This window comes from Neophocaena asiaeorientalis, unplaced genomic scaffold, assembly GCF_003031525.2.
Source record: "Neophocaena asiaeorientalis asiaeorientalis breed wild unplaced genomic scaffold, Neophocaena_asiaeorientalis_V1.1 scaffold291, whole genome shotgun sequence".
Classification (NCBI taxonomy): domain Eukaryota; kingdom Metazoa; phylum Chordata; class Mammalia; order Artiodactyla; family Phocoenidae; genus Neophocaena; species Neophocaena asiaeorientalis.
The window spans coordinates 1,458,501-1,481,615 of NW_020172735.1; the positions used below are offsets into that span (position 1 = coordinate 1,458,501).

The following is a 23,115-nucleotide window of genomic DNA, read 5'->3' on the forward strand; positions in this document are numbered from 1 at the left end:
AAAAAAGACATATAAGAGAAATAGGCTATTTTGAAGTTTAAGAATATTAATGATATAAGAAGTAGTGCCTTTCATATGATGCTGAAACCAATTTTCTTTTACTGTCAATCTGTAACCCAACCAAACTCTTCAGGGAAAATAGAGCACTGCCCCATTTATGCAATGATCTTTAACCCTTCCAACTACCCCTCCCATCCCAGCAACTGTATATCCAATTCAACCCTGAAAGACAGACAGGAAAGGCAGGTGAAAAAACTATAGCTCAAAGAAACACAGTAATTTCCTCTAGTACAAAATGACCACAGAATTGTGGTTTTCCATTTACCATCCTTGTACTTGACAACATTACAGAAATCTTTAGAGTAGATTTTTGTAAGTTCCAAGGGACTTGCTCAATTAACATTAAAACTTCAAAAACCTGTCAAAACCAAAATTATTTCTCTAGTTAGCTTCTTATGAAAATATAATAAGCTGAACAAAAACAGTTACATAGCTAATATACAAAATGTACTCTATTTAAAAATAAATAGCATAGATCTAAGAACAAGTCTTTCATACTGATAACTGCTTCATTCTCAAACAGGACATGAAATTGATAGAGATTCTCTTGCAGGCAATAGCCTCCCAGCTTCCTGTGTTTATTGGAATATTGCTCTCTGAACACGCATACAGTCAGAATTGTTAAATATATCCTCTTCTTCTGGAGTTAGCTGGATGTTATCTTTGACTGGAGACAGGGGATCTGGCTTCTTACAAGAAGGAAGCTTTTCAGAATCTCTGCAAAAGATAATATAATAAAATGAATTTATTGGGTGTTTTTAGGGTAGTGTTTATTCGAAAATAATCTACCTGGACAAAATAGAGGTATGTAAAGAGGATAAAACCCTCTACTGTATAATTTGTCTCAATTTATTATATGACACATTCAGGTTCTCCTCTGAGTATGCCCAATAAAATTTAAGTTTTGCTTCTTAGTACCCATGACTGCTTTCTAAATCACCTTTCAAAGTAGGTGCCAAGCCACTACTAAATATATACTAGCTAAGGCAGAATGGTTCCAATAAACAAACTTTAGTTCTTTTCTCTCTAGAATCCTTCTCAAGTCTGGCTGAGGACCAGCATGAGTGAAGCATAAACAAATGTTTAAGCCCTATCTTTTTATCCTTCCCCTTCTTCCAACTTTTGGAAGGAAGTTCTATGTCTATAAAAATTAATCCTATCATGAAGATAACAAAACTGATTCTATGTCCTGTCAACAAAATTTCAACAGGAGTAATTAAGTCTTATTTTTCTAAAAGGCATTTAAGAATACTGTTGTACCCTTAATTTCCCTCTAGTAGCAGTTCTCAAAGTATGATCCACAGATGCCTAAAAATTCCCAAGACACTTTCAGGGGGTTTGTAAGATCAAAATTATTTTCATAATAATATTTAGACTTTATCTGCCTTTCTTACCGTGCTGACATTTGTACGGATAATCCAAAAGCAGAACTGAGTAAAGCTTTGATCCCTGTTTGATCCCTGTTCAGGGAACTAGATCCCACATGCATGCCACAACTAAGAGTTCGTATGCTGCAACTAAGAAGCCCGCATGTTGCAACTAAGAAGCCTGCATGCTGCAACTAAAAAAGATGCCGTGTGCCACAACTAAGACCCGGCACAGCCAAAATAAATAAATAAATATTAAAAAAAAAAAGTTTGAGAACTACTGCTATATGGTTTAATCTAGACTTAACACAATGTAAAGTAAAAACATAATTGTCCAGCACTTATTACAAAGTGTTTCCACTCATACTATCTCATCTGATTGTGATAACATTTCTATTAGGTAAGGTTTAATCTTATCATCCTATGTAAGTCACCTCCCCCCTTCCCTCCCTCCCTTTTTCTTTGTGTTTATTCTTAGCACATTTGCTTTAATAAGAACAAGAAAATAAAGTAATTATAAATCTATGCTACTTTGTGGCTAATTTTGTTGTCTAACAGATGCAATTTGGTTCAAAAAATGTAGATATATAGAGAGTCAATTCTCTTAAAACAGTGTTTGCTACATACATTAGAAATCTGGTTAATTCATCATATAAACTCATTGATTCTTCCCATTTTAGATGTGATAATTTAGGGAAACAAACTGCTTTAAATCCAGAAGTACCACAGAGCATTACCTTCCCATGTCTACAACAACATTCAGAAGGAAAGAAAAATAAGACACTTAAGGCCTGGAAAAGTAATTTGCTTAACAACAGAGAGACCCCAAAGCCAGATTGAGAACTGAGGCTTTTAGTTTGCTACGTTTTCACTAAAAGAAGGTACAGAAACTGAAGTTAAATATTCTTACAAAGAGTCAGTTAAAGGGACTAGAGGAAAATAATTTTCTTAGGGTAAGAGAAAAAGAAGTTGATTCATATGAAAATAGAAAGAGGAGACAGGGATTGAAATTACAGAAAAAAAAATTTATCATTTTAGAATAAGTTACAAGATAACTCACTTTTTAAATACAAAATTTTTCCAGAGTTCATTGATTTTTATCTGCATTTCTGGCTTGTTCTCGGCATTATGATGATTTCTCTTATGGATGCTTGATGGCTTCTTGCTCAGCCCACTGACTCTGGCAGGTACTAAAGGTTTGATCTTGGTTGTAGAAAGACTGTCCACAGAACTAGATTTATACAGCCCAGGAACCTGAAGATTAAATGCCCGTTTTAATACTATTCTGTTAAAGCAACTACCTTTATTTAATTTCAAACTATTATTTATACACTGGAACAAAAAATAACCTAAAATCGATGTGCAAAAGTGTGCTTATAAACATCTACAAAAATTATCATATTTTCACCAGGTAATACATGTACCTGGCACTAAATCAAGAGTATAAAAGAACAGACAGAAAAGTGAGTCTCCCTTACCCCCTCACTGCCTTTAGGCAGTCACTGCTACCAGTTTCCTGTACAACCACTGAATTCATTCACATACACACACACATACACCCCACACACAACTGGCAGCATACTACAAAATGTCATGTACTTTGTTTTTCTTGCCTAATATATCTTGATTTTACTTAACAATGTATCTTGGAGATTTTTCCATTTCACATGTAGAACTGAATTTTGTTTTGAATAGGTTGCCTGTTTTTTCCATTGTATAAATGTGCCGTAATTTACTTAAACAGATCTCTACTGACATTTAAGTTGAATCCACTGATTTTTTTACTTGAGGTATAATTTACAACATTGTGTTAGTTTCAAGTGTATAGCAAAGTGACTCAGTTATATATACATATATATCATATATATATATTCTTTTTCAGATTCTTTTCCATTATAGGTTATTACAAGATACTGAGCATAGTTCCCTGTGCTATACAATAGGTCCTTGTTGTTTATTTATTTTATATATAGTAGTAGGTATGTTAATCCCCAACTCCTAGTTTATCTCCCCACCCCTGCCCCTGCTATCCCCTTTGGTAACCATAAGTTTGTTTTCTATGTCTGTGAGTCTATTTCTGATTTGTAAATAAGTTCATTTATATCATTTTTTTAGATTCCACAAATAAGTGATATTATATGATATTTGTCTTTGTCTGACTTGATTTTTATGCTGTGTGAAATATGGAGCCATTAAAATTTTGTTGCTATTTTTTTTGGATAGTAGGAGTGTAGTAATATAAAACAAGGCTTTAAAATTAATGAATCTAGTAGAGGGTGTATAAAGAATGGAAGGACTCACACACGAAAGATGAAATCTTGAATTAGGATGTTGGTGATGGGAAAAGGGAGAGCAAGAAATAAGACAAAGAAAGAAACAGGATTTAGATAGGTATAGTTATTTGGTTGTTTGTCTTTAACCCCTGAAAAAGAAGGATCCAACTGGAGGTTATAAGGAAAGAGGACAACCGTAAGATTTTGAAACTAAGTGACATAGAACAAATATTATAATTTTATATAACTGATAAAAATGCTCTGAGAAGTACTGGTTAGAGGTTAAAAAAACATGAGTTTGATTTTAGATACTGAATTTGGATATTAGGGAGCAAGAAGGAGGGTTCATCTGGGGAGTTGTCACCAAAACAGAAGTGACAGTTAAAACACTGACAATGCAAATCTGACAGAAAGAATAAAAATAATAAAAAGATGATGGTTTAATGTCCTCCTTTTGAGGACATTAAACCATCATCTTTAATATAACTCCTTTTGAGAAAGTACTTTCTACATCTCTAATCCTATCATTGTGAATAATTTTGGTATCTTTCCAGACATTTTACTATGATTGTACAAACATACACACGTGTATTTTCCAGCATTTAAGCAAACAAAAATACCATGCTATTTATTGTGTTTAATATTGTTTAATAGCATGGTTTCCCTTTTCATTCAAAAATAATATGGACATCTTTCCAAGACAGTATCTGTCTGAAAAAGCCTTTCTCAAAGATTTTAAAAGAATCTTATATTTACATATTTTACATTCATATCCTTGTTATCTTTCAGTTTTATATTTATATAGTATGAGATGGGGACTTTCTTTCAAATAGATATGCCATGCCATTTATTTAAAATTTTTGTAAAGGTTTTATGCTTTTAAAAATACACATGAGAAAATAATATGTTAACTATAGGAATATAGTTTTCTTGTATAAATATAAGAAAAATAATATAGGTTCACTACAGAAGAACATGAGAAAACAAAGAAAAAAAATTCACCTATATATCTACCAGCCAAGAGCTAAAACCAACAACGTATTTAATGTATTTCACTCTCTTATTTCTAGATATTTAGATTTTTTTCCCCCAATTTTTCATTATTGCAACCAATGCAAGAATAAGTGCTCTTGTATTTAAACTCTCATTATCTCCTTAGGCTCAAGTTTTAGAATGCACTTACTGGGTTAAATTATTTGAACTCTTTCAAATTGCTTTCCAGAAATGGCACAACAATTCTTACTCTCCTAAACATGTGATTATTCATCTCACTATACTCTTATAAAATGAGTAAATTAAAAACTTTTTTGGAAAAATGAGAGGTAAGAAATATTTTATTACTTTGATTTGCAGTGATTACTAATAAGGTTGAATGTGCTTTTTATATGTTAATCAGCCATTTGTGCTTTTTCTTTTGTGATTTCTGTTCATGTCCCTTGCCCATTTTTAAGTCAGGAATTAGTATTTTGATATTTACAGGCAAGAACACTTAATATATAAAATAGGTTTTAACTTACAAGTTTTCACTATGCAGTCACACATATATTTACATAGTTTGATAAAAAAAAAAAGCTTGGCTTATCAGGTACCCAATTTCTTGAATGCCTTTTTGCAATATACATCAAAGCTTTAAACCATGTATGCCTTTGGACCAGTAATACCACTCCATAGAATTCACCCCTACAAAATAATCAAAAATGTGTACAATACTCAAATATTTACCAACAAAATCTTCGTTGTAGTACTCTTTGCTACAGCAAAAATTTTTAGGGTAAAGGACAAACATAAGAAGATTAGCTAAACCCATACAATGGCATATTTTATTCATTATAAGTAATGTTATGTAAGTACATAGAAAAAGTTCTGTATACTGTAAGAGAAAAATAGCAGGTTTCACAATTTACACACCTACAAATCATGCACAAATATGGTTCTAGATGGTTTGAAGGTAGACATTTTGTGTAAATAAGAATATAGGCATTTTGATTTTTAATTTTGCTTATATTTCTTATTGCCTGGTAATAAGCATGAACTGCTTCTGAAATTTAAAAATAATTTAAGTAAGTAAGTGTTTTACCTTGTTCCTTAGAAGCGTGCCTTTTTTCGAAAAATGAAATAAGTATAGCTTGGATTTCTGATTACCTTGATTATCAAGTGACTTAAAATTGCAATCAGATTCCTAGATCCCCGAGATGAAAAAATAAAGCAAACTTAGATTTTTACTATCAAATTTTTATGACAACTGACCAATATTCAACAAAACATAAAACAAGTAAATTGAGAAAATCAGTGTAAATAAAATGTAATTTATCAGAAGAAAAAAAGTATAAAAAGCATGAAATAGAATAAAAGAAAATTAATCTAATGTGGAAAGAATGGTGTTTGCTAGTTTCACTAAAGAAAACCAGCTGAAGAAGTAAACTGTGTAAAATATAAATTAAAAAGCTATAAGCAAAAAAAAAAAAAACTATAAGCATGGGGGATGGTGGTGGGATGAATTGGGAGACTGGGATTGACATATATACACTAATACGTATAAAATAGATAACTAATAAGAACCTGCTGCATAGCACAGGGAACTCCACTTCGCTGTACAGTAGAAACTAATACAACATTGTAAAACAACTATACCTCAACAAAACAAAAAAACCCCCACAATATGGAGATCACTGTCCTGGGAGAAAGAAAAAAAAAAAGACATGCCAAGCATTTGCTGCCCTCCTTTTTAATGGACAGATGGCTGCAGTGATTCATTTCTTAATCACTTCAGGTCCAAACATATAAGAGTAATTTTCACTGAGTCTTTCCTGCCATGATTAAACCATACTGACATGATAGATCTCAATTCCTCCTCCCAAGTTTGCAATGTTGGGGACCTGGATCCTATAACAAAATCCATGTTCAAGGTCATCTTTGTACTGGATGTTCTGTGTATCCCCTTCCAAACTGTGAGCAAGGCACAAGCTGTGTCACATAATGTTAAAGCCAACCCAGTGTCTGGTATATTGTGATATTATCCAGAATCTACAACTGCTTCAGGCAATGTAAGACTATACTTGAAATTTTCATGCATCCCACATTGCCCCAATGTAAAAAAGAAAGAAAGAAAAAAAAAACCTGTAAGCAGAGTCTCCAGAACCAGAGGAAGCCCACAGGTCTTCTTAAAATTGAAGGTGTTTATGCTTGAGATGAAACTGACTTCTATCTATGCAAGAGGTATGCTTATGTGTACAAAGCAAAGAACAACACTGTAACTCATGGTGGCAAACTCAACAAAACCAGAGTAATCTAGGGAAAAATAACTCATGCTCATGGAAACAATGGCATGGGGTTCATGCCAAATTCTGAAGCAATCTTCCTGCTAAAGCCATTGGACACAGAATCCACGTGATGCTGCACCCCTTCAAGGATTTAAACTTTTTGGAAAGTAAATAAATAAAAGTGTGGATTTGTTCTCTTGTTAAAAAAAAAGTCTCCTGCTGTAACATCATTTGTAAACTTGGCTAATACTTTTCATAAATTACTAGCTACAAAAGGTTGAACCAGTATAGTTCTACATCTCTTTTTCATTGTGTAACATGTTCAACATTAAAGAGAAAAAAGGCATATACTTTCAAGAAGTAGAGTAGCACTGTATCAAATGCACAGTTACCTTCAGCAAAGACTTTTAAGACCTACCCTCTACACCCCAATCCCATCATGTAAGACTTTTCTATAGACAGAATTATCTGGATTCCCACAAAAGTCAAATAAAAAAGGACAATGAATGAAAATTCAGAAGGCTTTACATTTCTGCATTTTTCAAGAGGTTTTTTTTAAAAATATTTATCTTGAGATTCTACATAGTATTATATATTTAAAACAATCCAAAAGTGAAAAATACTCCATTAATTTGGATTGTAACTTACAGAAACTCTAACATTTCTTGCTTATAGTAGTGATGACTCTGGGCTGTATCATTTCTTAAAATAAAGATCAAGAGTAAGATCCTAAGATTAATTAATCTCCAATACTGTTAATGAACTCAGTATACATAGAATACATGGTTGTTGCTTTTCACAGTGAACCACCAGTAGAAGTCTCCAATGCATTTCCTTCAAAACCATACAGTAAAACCTGATATTCAAAATGAAGCCCCAGTGGCACTTTAAAACATTTTCTGAATAAAGAAAGATTACACAGTTTTTATGTTACCTGCTATTGTCCCAATTGTTTGACGATTAATTCATTTATGCAAAGAGGAATTTACCACATCTGGTGGCAAGAGATGACTTAATGAATGATTCTTAGTTAGTCTGTTTGTTTTTGAGGGGAGAGAATTTATGTTTCTATAATTGATAATCACAAAAATGGTTAGCCCCGAAGACAGAAGTGTGGAGAGTTCTGTCAGCATGATGAGCCCATAGGCTGTGAGCTGGTAAGGTTTCTCAGTAAAACATGCTAAAAGCTTTACAAAGTTAGTAAAGCAGGAAGATGTCTGCTGGAAAAGGAACAAGAACACCCAAAAGGAGCTCAGCAGACCTGAAATTATCCTCACAAATAGACAGTGATTTTTAAAGAAAGATGTTCAAGAAATAGCAACTGGGATGGTACCCAAATGGTACCATGAGAAAAATGCAGTAAGATGTGGAAAATGAAAAAGATGACATTAAAACGGAGGCTCAGGGGTTCCCTGGTGGCGCAGTGGTTGGGAGTCCGCCTGCCGATGCAGGGGACACGGGTTCTTGCCCCGGTGGGGGAAGATCCCACAGGCCGCGGAGCGGCTGGGCCCGTAAGCCATGGCCGCTGAGCCTGCGCGTCCGGAGCCTGTGCTCCACAACGGGAGAGGCCACAACAGTGAGAGGCCTGCATACCGCAAAAAACAAACGAACAAAAATGGAGCCTCATGTTAAAAGAAACAGTCTTCTAGAACAGTATGGATAAACTGAAGGCAAAGTGAGTGAATGGGAAAAGAAAAGCAAAAGCCTCAAGGGCTTGGTTTGGCATACTCTTACTTAAAAAACACTACATGGAATGGATTTTGGATTTGAATATATTAATTGATTTCCACTTTCTCCAAATGAAAACAATTTGCTTCCATATTGTAACTAGGCTTTTGTCTTTGAGTCCAATACAACTCAAGTTTCCTTTAGGAACTTGAATAAAATACTTTCCTTTTTTATAAACACAAGATATACTGATTTATTAGATGTTTAATATTCAGGATTATCAGACCTCAAAGTTCTGTCAAATATTACCAAGGCTGTAATTGTTCTTACAACTTGGTAACTGTAGTTGTGAACATGAAATGAAGTATGTTAAATTGATAAATTTAAGATAACTCAGATTAAAGAATGTTATTATGCCATCATGTCATTTTAAAATATGATGTCACTGGGTCTTATGAGCAGTACTTATCTGGAGCTTTGATTTTACTTAAGTAAGGATAAAGATATTTTACAAATTAAAAAGATGGCTAGGATGCTTTTATTAATTTACACAGAATAACATAAAATCACTTTTATTACTATTTTGTTTTGTCATAAATGGGAACTGCAAAAAGAATAGTAAGAGTAGATAAAAAATGTATTTCTGAAGTACTAAAACTTACGATGAACACCATCCCATTAACAGGGCCATTTCATTATAAGGTTTCAAATGTTGTCTGAATTCAAGAGTATATTAAGGATTTAAATATTAAATTTATAATAACTTTTCATGAAGCTTATCATTCTGCTTAGGTCTTAAGTGCTCCACAACTTGAGACACCTATCAATGGAACACAGTGATTCAAGAAATATAGTTAGATTAAATGTATAAGAGTCTTAAATACAGAGAAGCCCTTCAGATGAATAAAACATGAACTTTCTACACAGTAAGATCTAGAATGAAAAATTAAAACAATCAATTATTTCCATAATGTAGGCAAAATTTCCTCAATTGTCTGATAAACACCCTATTTTCTCTTACATATGAATTTGAAAACAAACGCTTCATAATGTGACTTACCTCTGAATCTAAATCCTTACTAGAAGGCTGAGAAAGTTTTGATGCATTTAAATTGTGTGGTGATAAGTCCATGCTTTCCTGAGACTGTGAAGACCAATCCACTTCATGTAAGGGATGAGATTCATCACTTGACTCATCACTCTTTAACTGAGATACATCAGACGGCTCATTATTCTCAGGCAGACAGATGGCAGAATCACTCTTTCTAAGGAACTGCTGCAATGCTGTGCTTGGAGAGGGGCTTGGTGTTCTTGAAAACTCTCCAAGACTTCCAGACCAACTGAAACAACTTCTTAGTGTACCCGAGGTGGGTGGTGAGATGGTCCTCGTGAATCTGCTGGTCTTAAAAGACTGAGACTCTTCAGCAATCACAGTCACATCATCTGGAATATGCTCACTTGAATTATGTGCTACACTGATATCTAACAACTTCTTGCCATCTAGACAATCTGATTCATTTACATTAGCTTCTTTATCTGTGACAGCAGTTTCATCTAGAGACTGGCTGCTTGCTTTCTTTGATATACAGTCAGCAGAACCCAGAGAATTGGAAAAAAACCTAACAGAAAAAAACAACAGAAAGAATGCAGAAGTATTTTAGAGTTTTCTCACAAAGGTGACAAGATTCATAATGGAAAAATGGTTCTTTTTTAAAAATCTCATAAATATATTAATTTCATAAAGGCAAAATAGATTTTACACATGGCTGATACTCAAATATTTGAACAGATATAGAAATATGCAACAGAAAGGACACTTTATAACTATGGTCTCTTATTTTGTAAAAGCAAAATAAATTAGCCATTTGCCCCTCATCTTAGCTTACCTCCTAGTAGTAGCAAGCCATCTGGGAACTTGTAGTAGTATACTAATCTACCAAGCTTTTTATATACCCTGTAAACTTCTACACTAATTTAAATATTGAGGTTAAGACTTTCAAATCAATTATTCAATTCTGTATTACTAAAGAGGTAGTACTTATTCAGGGTAGCAGCTTTAAAAAAAATCACTTTTAGAAACTCCAATATAGGGCTTCCCTGGTTGCGCAGTGGTTGAGAGTCCGCCTGCCAATGCAGGGGACACGGGTTCATGCCCCGGCCTGGAAAGATCCCACATGCCGCGGAGCAGCTAGGCCCGTGAGCCATGGCCGCTGAGCCTGTGAGTCCGGAGCCTGTGCTCCGCAACAGGAGAGGCCACAGCAGTGAGGGGCCCGCGTACCGCAAAAAAAAACCAAAAAAATCTCCAATATAAATGAAACAAAGATCAGTATCATTACTGGGAAGGATGTAGTCAAGGAGTGTTTTTAGTTTTAAAAGAAAATCCTAGAGTGTATGATCAGCTAAATATGAAACTTAAAGAGAATTTACCTCATTAATAGGCATTAGTTCAAATCCAAGATGATTAAACAGAATATTTACTAAATGCTGGAGAGTAAATATCCTCTCTTATCTTTACATCAAACCCTTAGCTGATGTGTGTGGGCACAGGGCAGGAAGGAAGCAGCATGTAAAAGGAAAAGTCTTACTTGGTTTTTCACTGAGCAAGAAACATCAGCTCCCTTTTAAGCAAACAATAACCCCTATGATATCCAAACATTTTTCTATGTATTATTTCGTAGGTAAGAGAAGTTTGAGTAACAGAGCCCAAGGTTATAAAATTAATCAACTAAAGAACAGAATTAAAACCCAGAACCCCTCCTAGTTCACAGCTGTTTCTTTCCAAACAGCCTATGGTGTGACTTAACTGATAATTATATTTCTAGATCTGAGAAAATAAATAGGCAGTATTCTAGGATAAGTATCTATATAATAAAGATAAGACTTAAAACAGACTTCCAAAAAGCAACAGATTGGAGACAATCTTTTGCATATTTAATACCTCCTGTTATGTTATATTAAAAAGAATGGGGTGGGAATGACCACTGGCATATATATTAGTGACGGGGCACTGTGCCAGGTGTCTGATATATATAACTTCTGCTAGTCTTAAAACAGTCTTATGCATATGATCATCCATATTTTATAGTTAAAAAAATAGGCTCAGGGAAGTTAAATGGCATATGAAAGATCACTCAACTAATTAAATGACAGAGTGAGAATTCAAGTCCAGGCCTATAAGATTGTGTGCTCTTTTCAAGGTACCATGCCAACTATGACTAGGAATCTTTCCTATCACTAATACTAACTATAAAACCCTGGGAAATTTCTTAACCTCTAAGAGCCTCAATTTCTTAGCCCAAAATAGAGAAAATAACGCCAACCTGAATATCTCATAATACTGTTGTGAGAAATAACATATAAAAGAACTTTGAAAATCAGCTAAGAAAACTAATTTAACAATATCTAATTATTATTAGATATTGCTCTATAATCTAGATCACATAATTATACATCAAAGATTTACTCCCAATTATTATTTCACAGGAGGTTGATGCAGAAAAAAATATTTCTCCAAGCATTTAATGCATCCTCTGAACAATTTCTTAGCGAAACTACTAACTAAGCTATATAAAGCAGCTATTTACAGCTTCAGACAGAGATTTCATTAAGCTTCCACAATGACTTAATAGCCAAGACCTGTAGAGACACACAAACATTATTCTCATTAGCTGTCTCCAAAGAGGCAGAAAAAGGAAATTCTAGTTTCACCTAAATGGAAAGAAAAAGAAGCACTAAGAGGCAGAGACATGAAATCTTATTTTCACCCAAATGGAAAAATAAAACACGAGCTCCAAAAATTTCTCTGAATGACAGAAGTCAACTTTCTAGAATGTATAAATCAGCATAAATCATCTAGAATCCTATTTTCCATCTTTTAAGGCCTACTTCTTTATTATTCCACTGTTAACAAGCACCTTTAATGAGGGTGACTAACAAAGGAAGAATCTAAATGATCATTTCATTGTACTGTGAATGTTTCCTTGGCAAGACTTGATGGGAGAAGGGTTTGAAACATCCCCTAAAGGAGGCTTAGGGATTATCAGTGGTTCATTCCTTCATGTCCTTCTCCTATCATCATGGTTAGACAAATCTGGCTGCAACCTAGTTTATTAAACTTGAAAAATAAAAAATATTCATTCTAAGTCTTCTAGAGAAATACAGGGGCTGATAAAGTTTCTCTTTCTTAAAGTTACTAAATCATGCCTAAATAACTTCTAACACTTAAATTTCCTGTTTCTAGTTGTGGTACCACTATCCGAAGTCAATAAAATAAGAACTATTTATTGTATGTTTATCATCTGTTGGGCAATATTTTACGCACTTTACTTATGGTAATAATTTAATTCTATCAGCTATCCTAAGATTGTTATACTTGTTAGCCTTGAAGAAACAGAAGCACCCAGAAATTAACTTGCTCAAGTCAAACATCTCATGAGTAAATAGGACAGGATTTAAATCCAGGTGGTCTAACCCCAGAGTCCAAATTCCTAACCCCTAAGTTATACTGACCCTTCAAATTCTCATCTTCACTAGCAGGGACTATGGCAACAGCCTAACTAATCTTTCTGCTCAGCTTTGGCCCTCTAGAATCCATTCTTCACAGTGTGTTCAGAGTGGTCTATCTAAACCAGGAATCAAATCATACTCCTCCCTTGATTAAAACCTTCTAAATGTTTCCCATCACCCCTAAAGACTCAAGTTCCTTAGATTGGCTTACAAGCCTTTCATGAACTGGCTTGCTTATTTCCGCTCCCTCATCATCTACATTTCTGCTCCCTTTTCATCCTTTTCCCAACTTACATTGTGGCAGAAGTAATAATAGCAGTGATCAGCAGCAAAGAGTTAACCCCATGCTCCGTGCTGTTGCTCACCTCCATGCCTCTGTCCAAGCTGCATGAGTCTGCTGGGAAAGTATCTGGCTCCCTTCTTCGCTTCACCCACTCATCATTTAAACCTAGGTAACAGCACCTAACACTCATCCCTTCCCTCCCACCATTTCCAACCATTGCCTCAGCATTAGATGCCCTCAAAACACCTCATGTATGATTTTGTCATTGTACTTACCACACTGTATGGAAAGATTTTGTTACTGACCTACTTCTCCAACTACGAAAAACTGCATGTTTCTCAAGAGCAAAAACTATGTCTCTCATTTTTGTAACCCATTATCTAGTATGGTATCAGATTATCAATTAATATGAGAAATCCATAGTCATCTGCATTTAAATAGATTTCTAAAAATACTTTGCAAAATTATATTTAGCTCTTAAAGAAACTAAAAAAATAGAAACAAAGTAGGGGGGGAGGAACCCCCAAAGTAACAGAGTTTTTCTAATGCAAAATGTAGTAAGGTCTACAATTCTTATTTTGGTTCTCCATGGAGAGATTACAAAAGTAACAGAAGTTCAAGGGACAGTGGAACTAAAGCAATACATGATAAAAAACTGTAATTGGATTAAGCCAGGTCTTACACCTTTCCCATTAGATTCAATGTTATTCAAGACAATTAAAATAAATACCAACAGGGTATATAATACAACAGACACACAACATTCTGTAGATATAACTATACCTGCTTCTGGTTCCTGGAACCACAACTGCACCACTTTCTTCATTTTTTCTCTGTAAAAATGTTGCAAATTTGTTTCTCGTCCTAGGTGGTGTGCTTAAGCTTTTTTTAATAGTATTTCCATCTACCAGGTCAGGCATAAATCGTTCAGAAGAGTTCAATAATTTATCACCTTCACAACTATTTTTCTTGATCTTCTTTGTAAAGGAAGTAGAATACTGACCAAATAGATCATCTTCTGATAGCTCTTCTAAGTAAAAACAAAATTATCTGTAAATCTTTATTTCATGTATAGTTAGACATTTGGTCTTAGTTTCACAGTCCATGTCCTATTGTCCTAAAGATGAAGTCTTATTTTTTTTTAAACTATGCATCAGAAAAGGAAATAAAAGAATGACTTAAAAAAAATTCCCTTGGCTGTGTTTTACGATTTCAAACATTGGCTATGATTTAATGTCAATTATTTGTACTATTTTATGTGAAATTACCTAAACCAAAATTTCAGGGTACAATCAATTATGTAAGGCTCTACACTCATTATACAATAAGGGCCTAATTCTGAATGTAAAAAAAAAAAAAAAAAAGGAATTAAATGTATGGTTAAACTAATGTTTGGTTCAAAAAATTGTTTCAACATTAAAAAAAAAAATGTTTCAAGGAGCTATATATACACACCATCACTGAGTTACGGTTTTTGAGGTGTATCTGATTGTCCTATAATTTGTGCTCTAGCTCTTATCTTCATTCATTACATAGCTATGGGGCTCTAGAAGACTGCTGTGTAACGAACACATTTTATTGGTATAAGAATAAATCATAAGACTAAACAATGTAAGATGTTACAGCTGAAATGGGCAAGGACATAGAGATAGCATTAAGGTACTTTTAATTAGTCCAACTAATTCTCAGTCTGAATAGCTTCCACTCACATGGGAGTAAATGCTCATGACTCTAAGAAGTTGGTAAAACAGTTGAGGGTGCCAAAATACTACAGACCAGGTGATACCTCAAATTCAAAAATGTATAGAGTAAAAAAAACCTATAGGTCAGTAAACTTGTAAAAATCTGTTTATTATGCAGGGAATTGGGAGCTCTTACAGAAGAGGAAAAAAATAAACATCGTAAGATCCCCAGCAAGGCTTCACCAAGAAGCCACACCACACTAATCTCATTTTCTTTTTATAAGGTTGTTAGACTAGCTATTTGGAGAAATTCATAGACTTAGTATACATATTTTAAGCGAAACTTTAAGACATACTTGAGCCATACTTCTCAAATTTCCAGGTGACATAATACCCATGTTAGAAGACAATATAAAGTTTCAAAAAAGAAAAAAAAAGAATAGGCAGAACAATGGATTATAATGAATTAAGATTACCTCAGTAAGGATAATGTAACCCATATTTAAGTTTAAAAATATAACTACCTGGCTTAACAGCAACTGGTGGATTATAAACTCAGGAAATGCCAGCAAAATGACAATACTACTACTAAAAGCTCATGTTATCTTAGTTTGCAGCAGTAAAAGCAGCTGCTGGATGAAGGACTGAAATAGTGCCACAATTCTAAATATGATCTATGGTAAGCAGACCACATCTCAACAACCACTCACTGTGGTAGTTACAAATTATTAAGAAATTTGTATTGTATCCAAAGCATAACCTGGATAAGGAACTTTTAGCTTGCAAAAGAAATTTAGGAGGGTCACAATGGCTGTCTCTAAATATATGAAGGGCTGTCACATTAAAGAGGGAAAACATTTACTGTTTTTTGTTCTGTTTTTGTGTTTGTGTGTGTGCCTGTGGACAAAATCCATTGATAAATGGTAGTTATAACGAAGAGCAGACTTAGTCTGACATAGGTAATTTACTGATGAGCTCTCTACATAAAATGAATAAGCCTACCTTGATGGTAGAAGAAGGGAAGGAACTAATATGTACAGTGTACCTGCTATGTACCAGGGCTATTTTATATGTTATATCACGTATACAAAAATTTGTGAGATAGGCAATATTGTTCCCATTTCAGAAGAGGAAACAAGGGTTCAGAGATATTATCATGAAAAAGATTTAGGCTCATAAGGAATCAGGACATTTTGGCCAAACATGAATAATCTATACCTAAATTTAAAAGATAAGGGCATGAACTAAAAGTTTGCAAGGGCTTTGTTTTGTTTTTGTTGTCAGATATTCATTCATGTAATGTCTGAGGGAAAGAAGGAAGAGAGAAGAAATGGATTCTTTCCATTTCTAAGCATATTCTATGGTGGAAAGAAAAAACCTTTTCCCAATACCTAGTATTCCATTCTCAGCACTTTTTTTTTTTTTTTCATTCTCAGCACTTTTGTTCAACACTGTAATGGAGGTTCCAGTAGGCAAGAAAAAGAAATAAAAGGTATCCAGAAGCAAGACTATCTTTATTTGCAGGTGATAGGATTGCCTACATAGAGAATCCTAGAGAGTCTAAAAAGAGATACTAGAACTAATAAGTGATTTTAGTAAGGTTGCAAAACACAAGATTAATATACAAAAATCAAGTGTATTTCTATATACTAGCAATGAACCAGAAATTGAAATTAAAAATACCATTTACAGCAGCATCAAAAATCTGAAATATACAGATAAATTTGACAACATATGTGCAAGACCTGTAAACTGAAAACTACAAAGCATCGCTGAAGACTTAAACTAAAGAAGATTTAAACAAATGGATCAGAAAACTTGATATTGTTAAGATGTCAATTCTCCCCAAACTTATATATGGATTCAACTAAATCCCAATCAAAATCTCAGCAGGCTTTTTTTTTTTTTTTTTTTTTTTTTAAGAAATCAACAAGTTGATTCTAAAATTTGTATGGAAATGTGAAGAACACAGAATAGCCAAAACAACTTTTCAAAAGAAGAACAAACTTAGGGACTTACACTACCAGATTTACACTACCAGATCTCAAGATTGACTATAAAAGCTACAGAAATCAAGACAGTGTGTCTGGAATAAAGACAGGAAAAGAGACCAATGGTACAGACCTGCACATATGTGGTCAACTGATTGTCAACAAATGTGCCAAGGCAATTGAATGGAAAAAGGATAATCTTTTTAACAAATGGTGTTGGAACAATTGGATTGCCATATACAAAAGAAAGTGAACATTGATCCTTACCTCACACCATATAAAAAATTAATTCAAAAGGGATCAAAGGCCTAAATGTAAGAACTAAAACCATAAAGCTTCTAAACTGTGACCAATTGTCACTAGTGTTTCACAAAAACAAAATACATACCACTTCTTGGCCTTTTTGCAATGGATGACTTCCTTGGAAGATTTAATCCTTTAGTACTAATCACTAGTTCAATGCCCACAGTACTTGGATTTTCCTTCACCTTTGTAGCATCTGAAACAATGTCCAGCTCAAGTCTAGGGCAATAGCTCCTATTCCAAATGCTATTAATATTAGATGACTTTTGACATGTTTTGTCAGTCCAACTATGACTTCTTGATTGGGCAGGCTAAAATAGTAAAAGGAAAAAGGTTACTTTAAGAAGAAAAACAGTTAAATCATTTCCCTCTGTATCAACATAAATTATAAGTAAATAATTAAATTACGCCTTTGAACAGCTTTTGATGAAATATCTGTCCTCTAATAATAACATTTTCTACTTTGCTGGTCCTATACTTTTCCATTAAATGTGTCTTGTATTCCTAGGTCTGTTTCTCTCCCAATGAGAGTCAAGCAAACTCATTAGCTCATTTCTAAGAAATAAAAAAATGAATCTTCCTAAGATGAACAGTGCAAGAAATAAAACTACACTTGAAGAAACGTTACCAGAAAAAACGTACTTTTAAAATTTGAGTATTAGTTCAATATACAATACTAATTAGTTTAATAATCATCTAGCAATAAGCCTCTAAATAATCACTGACATACCCTTTACAAAGGACCTGAAAATTAAAACCATAAAATTATGTATTTAATCAACTATCCCATCTTTAGAACTTGGATGAGTTCAAACCAAAACAATCTAATTTACAAAACAACAGCTTCTTTAGTGGACAATACCTATGTATTAAATAGGTATGTATTAGTAGACAATACCTATGTATTAAACAGAAAGCTACTTTGGTCTACATTGAGTCATGCATAAAACTTTCTCCAAGAAAGAACTTATTGACAGTAAGGATTGGTAAATAATCATTTTTAATGCTAAAACAAGTTATTCACAATTAATAACTATTTTATTATTTTTTCTAAATATATTTTAGATGAAAATGATCTGCTAATAGGATGTCAATGATATTCTAATAGAGTAGGAGAGGCACAGGGAAAAATTAACACTGGTACAAAAAATGTTGGTACTAGGGTGTGAATTCCACCTGACAAAAGTGCCACCTGAATCTGGAATCTAATCTTTCACTTAAAGAAAGGACTAAAAATATAAATAAATAAATAAAAACGAGGTGACATTATTCATAATATACTCTGAGAATTAACAAGGAAGGTAATTTAGAATAATTGAGAGAATAGGTATAATAAAGACAGTTTAAGCAGCATAGTTCATGGCATTAGATCCCACTGATGGTTTTATTTAAAAAAAAAAAGAAATAGGCAAGTAGAAAACTTGACTGGGAAGAATAAATCTTAGATAAATAATAAGAATTAGTTCGATGTACAATTAGTGGTTCTGAAAGAAATTTCTCTATGAAAAAAATAATCTGATAAGGATTTGGACTTCTGAAGGATGGCCATCTTAGTGAGCCATAACATTCCCAATTGTATCTGAACATTTTCATTACAACCAATTATTTTTGAGTTTCTCAAAGGAAAAACTTGAGGATCATTCTGATGAAGTTATAATATCAGTAATTCAAATGTGTAAAGAAGATAGCAGAATAAAGACTTTTCAGTTCCCTTTTCCTACAAACTTCCAATTATAAGGTAAATAAGCCACAGAACTATAATGTACAGCACAGGGAATACAGTCATCCCTCAGTGGCTGCAGGGGATTGGTTCCAGGACCCCCTCAGATACCAAAATCCACGATGCTCAAGTCCCTTATATAAAATGGAATAGTAGGGTCAGCCCTCCATATCTGCGGGCATCTGCAGATTCAACCAACCACAGACCCAATTTGATTGAATCCTTGGATGCAGAACCCATGGATATGGAGGGCTGACCAGTATAGTAAATAATACTATGTGACTTCCCTGGTGGTCCAGTGGTTAAGACTCCACGCTCCCAATGCAGGGGGCACGGGTTCAATCCCTGGTCAGGGAACCAAGATCCCTCATGCTGCACAGCATGGCAATAATAATAATAATAATAATAATAATACTGTAACTCTGTATGGTGACAGATGGTAAATAGACTGATCATGATAATTTCTTAATGCATATAAATATTGAATCACTATGTTGTACACCTGAAACTAATATGTCAATAAGTCAATAAGAAAAAAATCATCCCCAAAGCAATAAGAAGAAACAAACACAAATACCATCTACAGAAAATTTAGGAGATATCTGTAACTTCCAAACCACAGTGAAGACAAGAGTATAGAGAGAAGAATTTAAAGAACCTAGCCGAAGGAGGGAGGGGCAAGATAGGGGTAGGGGATTAAGAGGTACAAACTACTAGGTTTAAGAAAGCTACAAGTATATATTTTACAATACAGGGAATATAGCCAATATTTTATAACTATAAATAAATTATAACTTTTAAAAATTGTGAATCACTATGTTGTACACCTGAAACTTATATAATATTGTAAATCAACTATACCTCAATAAAGAAAAAAATAAAGAACTTAGCCCAAGAAAGATCAAAGTGTCTGTAAGCATCTGCAGAAAAGAATATCTGTAAAAAACCAGTTCCGGACTTCCCTGGTGGCGCAGTGGTTAAGAATCTGCCTGCCAATGCAGGGGAGATGGGTTTGAGCCCTGGTCTGGGAAGATCCCACATGCTGCAGAGCAACTAAGCCCATGCACCACAACTACTGTGCCTGCACTCTAGAGCCCGCGAGCCACAACTACTGAGCCCACATGCCACAACTACTGAAGCCTACATGCCTAGAGCCCGAGCTCCACAAGAGAAGCCACTGCAATGAGAAGGCCGCACACTGCAACAAAGAGTAGCCCCGCTCACTGCAACTAGAGAAAGCCCATGCACAGCAATGAAGACACAATGCAGCCAAAAAAAAAAAAAACAACCCACAAATTCCACATACAGAAACCTGAAGATTCAGAAATTTAAGGGATCAGGTACCATGGAGGCCCCAAGTAGGGGGAGGGCTTAAAAAAAAATGTTTATTTGACTCCTGGGCGCTCATGTTCAATCTGTCCATACAGTCAATTCACACCCATCTGCTTCAGAGCGACTGGACCTTTGAAACCCAGAAACAATAACATAAAAACAGTAGGTACTTCAGAAGATGAAAACATCCATTTGTCTAAAGACAGAGATCAAATTAAAGGCTAAATAATGAATAGTGGGGAACAGCCCTACCCCTTCCTGGTCCACCCCAGCTCATTTCCCTCTCTTACTCTCAAAATGCAAACAGCCACATTTACATAGTTAAGTAGAAATTGGAGGATCCCTTTTTGGAAAAAAGAACTGTACAGAGAAAACATGCTGATCACATCACATCACAAAACAAAGGCAGCTTGTTTCCAACCAGTTCACCAAAGAGTAAAACCCAAGACTATAAGCCCCACTCATTCACACAAAGCTTCTTAAGCTTCTCAGTGCCTCTCCCAAACAGGAACAAATTGACAAGAAGCTCTAGGTGTTTGAAAAAAAAGTCTCCACCATGAAAGAGAAAAGTCAAAACACATAGAAAAAAAAAAAAAATCCAAAGCAAACAGAGATAATGCAGAGAGCAGAAGAAAATGTACAAGAGATTATAATTAATATTCTGAGAGGGGTGGGGGGAAAGAGGAGATTACATCCATGAAATAAAACAAAATCTTAAAAAAAATCACAATTAAAGAAAGGGTTCTTAGATATGAAAATGATAGTAAAAAGTAAAAATTCAACAGAATTTTCTGCAATGATAGAAAAGTTCTGTGCTGTCCAACATGGTAGCCACTAAGGACTTTAAAAGTGGCCAATGCAACTGAAGAACTAAAATTTAATTTAATGTTAATTTAAATAGCCACATGTGGCCAGTGGCTACATACTGGATAGTGCAAAGTTGAAAGACAAAATAAAAAAAAAGTTTTTCCCAGAAACAGCAAAAGACAAAGACATGAGTAAGATAGAAAAGTTCCAGAATTTGAAGACCAGAAAAATCCAATATCTAAGTAATAGAAGTTCCAGATACAGAACAAGAGAAAACAGAAAAAAAAGGAACTAGCAACCTGAATGTAAGGTTTATATAATTTGAGTTGATGAACATAAAATTCTTTTTTAGTATCATCATGAATTTGTGCTCTCTTAATAAGCTTAATTTCAGCTGACAGTAACGATTCTTTTCAATGCTCAACTGGTCACCAGTTTGTCAGTGGCCATTTTCTCTAGGTTCACCTCTTTTTCTTTCTCAAGGTGCTCTGTTTCCTTTACGTGGTAAACACTAAGACATTCTTGGTACAGCCAGAATGAACTACTTAGAGTACCTTTAACATGTTATCCTCTTTCACACATGCTGTTTTCTTCAGCGTGGAACCACTCACCCATCTTGAAAACCCCCACTCATCTTTGTAAAGCCAGGACACACACCAGTTCCTCTATAAGGAGACAGTAGAGGGCTTGGCTTGGAATCAGAGCTCCCCTATTGATTAAATTTGTGAGCTGGCAAGTCCCCTAACCTCCCTCTAATTGTTTCCTCATCTGTAAAATGGAAATAATGGTACTGACCTCAGAGGCTTGTTAAGGAGTAAATGAATTACTATGTCTAAGTTGCTTAGAATGGCACTTAGAACACAGCAAATGCTCAAGAAATGTTTATGATTATTAAAAAGTATTTTCTCCTAGGGACTTCCCTGGTGATCCAGTGATTAAGAATCCGCCTTCCAATGCAGGGGATGCAGGTTTGATCCCTGGTCAAGGAACTAAGATCCCACATGCCACGGGGCAACTAAGCCCTCATGCCGCAACTATTGAGCCTGCATACCACAAGCAAAGTGAAGCCCACGCACCACAACAAAAGATCCCGCATGCCACAACAAAGATCCCAGGTGCTGCAACTAAGACCCAACACAGCCAAAAAAAAAAGTATTCTCTCCTTAGGTGGAGTTAAGTGCATGCCCTTTGTTTCCAGGGAGCCTCGAATACATCTATTATAGCACTTACCATATTTCTATATATATAACCATGTGTCTCTCCCTTAGACAATGAGTACCTCACAAGCAAGGATTATGCTCTGTTTTTCTTTATATTCCAGAACACTAGCTAACCTAACTATGCTTGTTATAGTACTTAACAAATGCTTAGTAAAGAACTGAATGGTGAGTAAGGGTAAAGATCTGGATAACTATGAGAAAGGAGAAACTGTTAACCAGAAAGACAAAAAAGAAGCAAAAGGACTTAGCAATGAAAAAGAAGCCAGGGGTGGGGGAGGAGCAAAATAGGTGAAGAAGATTAAGAGGTACAAACTACTAGATATAAAATAAATAAGTTACAAGGATGTAATGTACAGCACAGTGAATACAGTCAATATTTTATAATAACATTGTATGGAATATAATCTACAAAAATATCAAATTACTATGTTGTACACCTGAAACTAATACAGTTGACCCTTGAACAATACAGTTAATCTGAGTATAATTTATAGTCAGCCCTCCATATCCGCAGTTCTCCTGCATCTGCGGATTCAGCCAACCAACGACCGTGTAGTACTGTAGTATTTGCTATTAAAAAATACCCTTTTGGGCTTCCCTGGTGGCGCAGTGGTTGAGAGTCCGCCTGCCGATGCAGGGGACA

At 34.6% G+C, this 23,115-nt stretch overlaps 1 protein-coding gene across 3 annotated transcripts in view; it reads right to left on the minus strand.

Annotated features, from left to right (window-relative positions):
* Positions 1-638: 638 nt before the first annotated feature.
* The window catches only part of EXO1 (exonuclease 1), a 37,253-nt gene continuing 14,776 nt past the window's right edge, over positions 639-23,115 (minus strand). Inside the window, exons 8-13 of one of the 3 annotated variants that reach the window (XM_024740480.1) lie at positions 17,479-17,704; positions 14,201-14,447; positions 9,689-10,247; positions 5,778-5,879; positions 2,488-2,681; positions 639-777 (exon numbers count right to left, since the gene is read on the minus strand). In XM_024740480.1, the coding sequence (XP_024596248.1) occupies positions 639-777; positions 2,488-2,681; positions 5,778-5,879; positions 9,689-10,247; positions 14,201-14,447; positions 17,479-17,704 (1,467 nt within the window). The remainder of the gene's footprint in view (positions 778-2,487; positions 2,682-5,777; positions 5,880-9,688; positions 10,248-14,200; positions 14,448-17,478; positions 17,705-23,115) is intronic. The other 2 variants (XM_024740481.1, XM_024740482.1) reach the window with 2 other exon arrangements.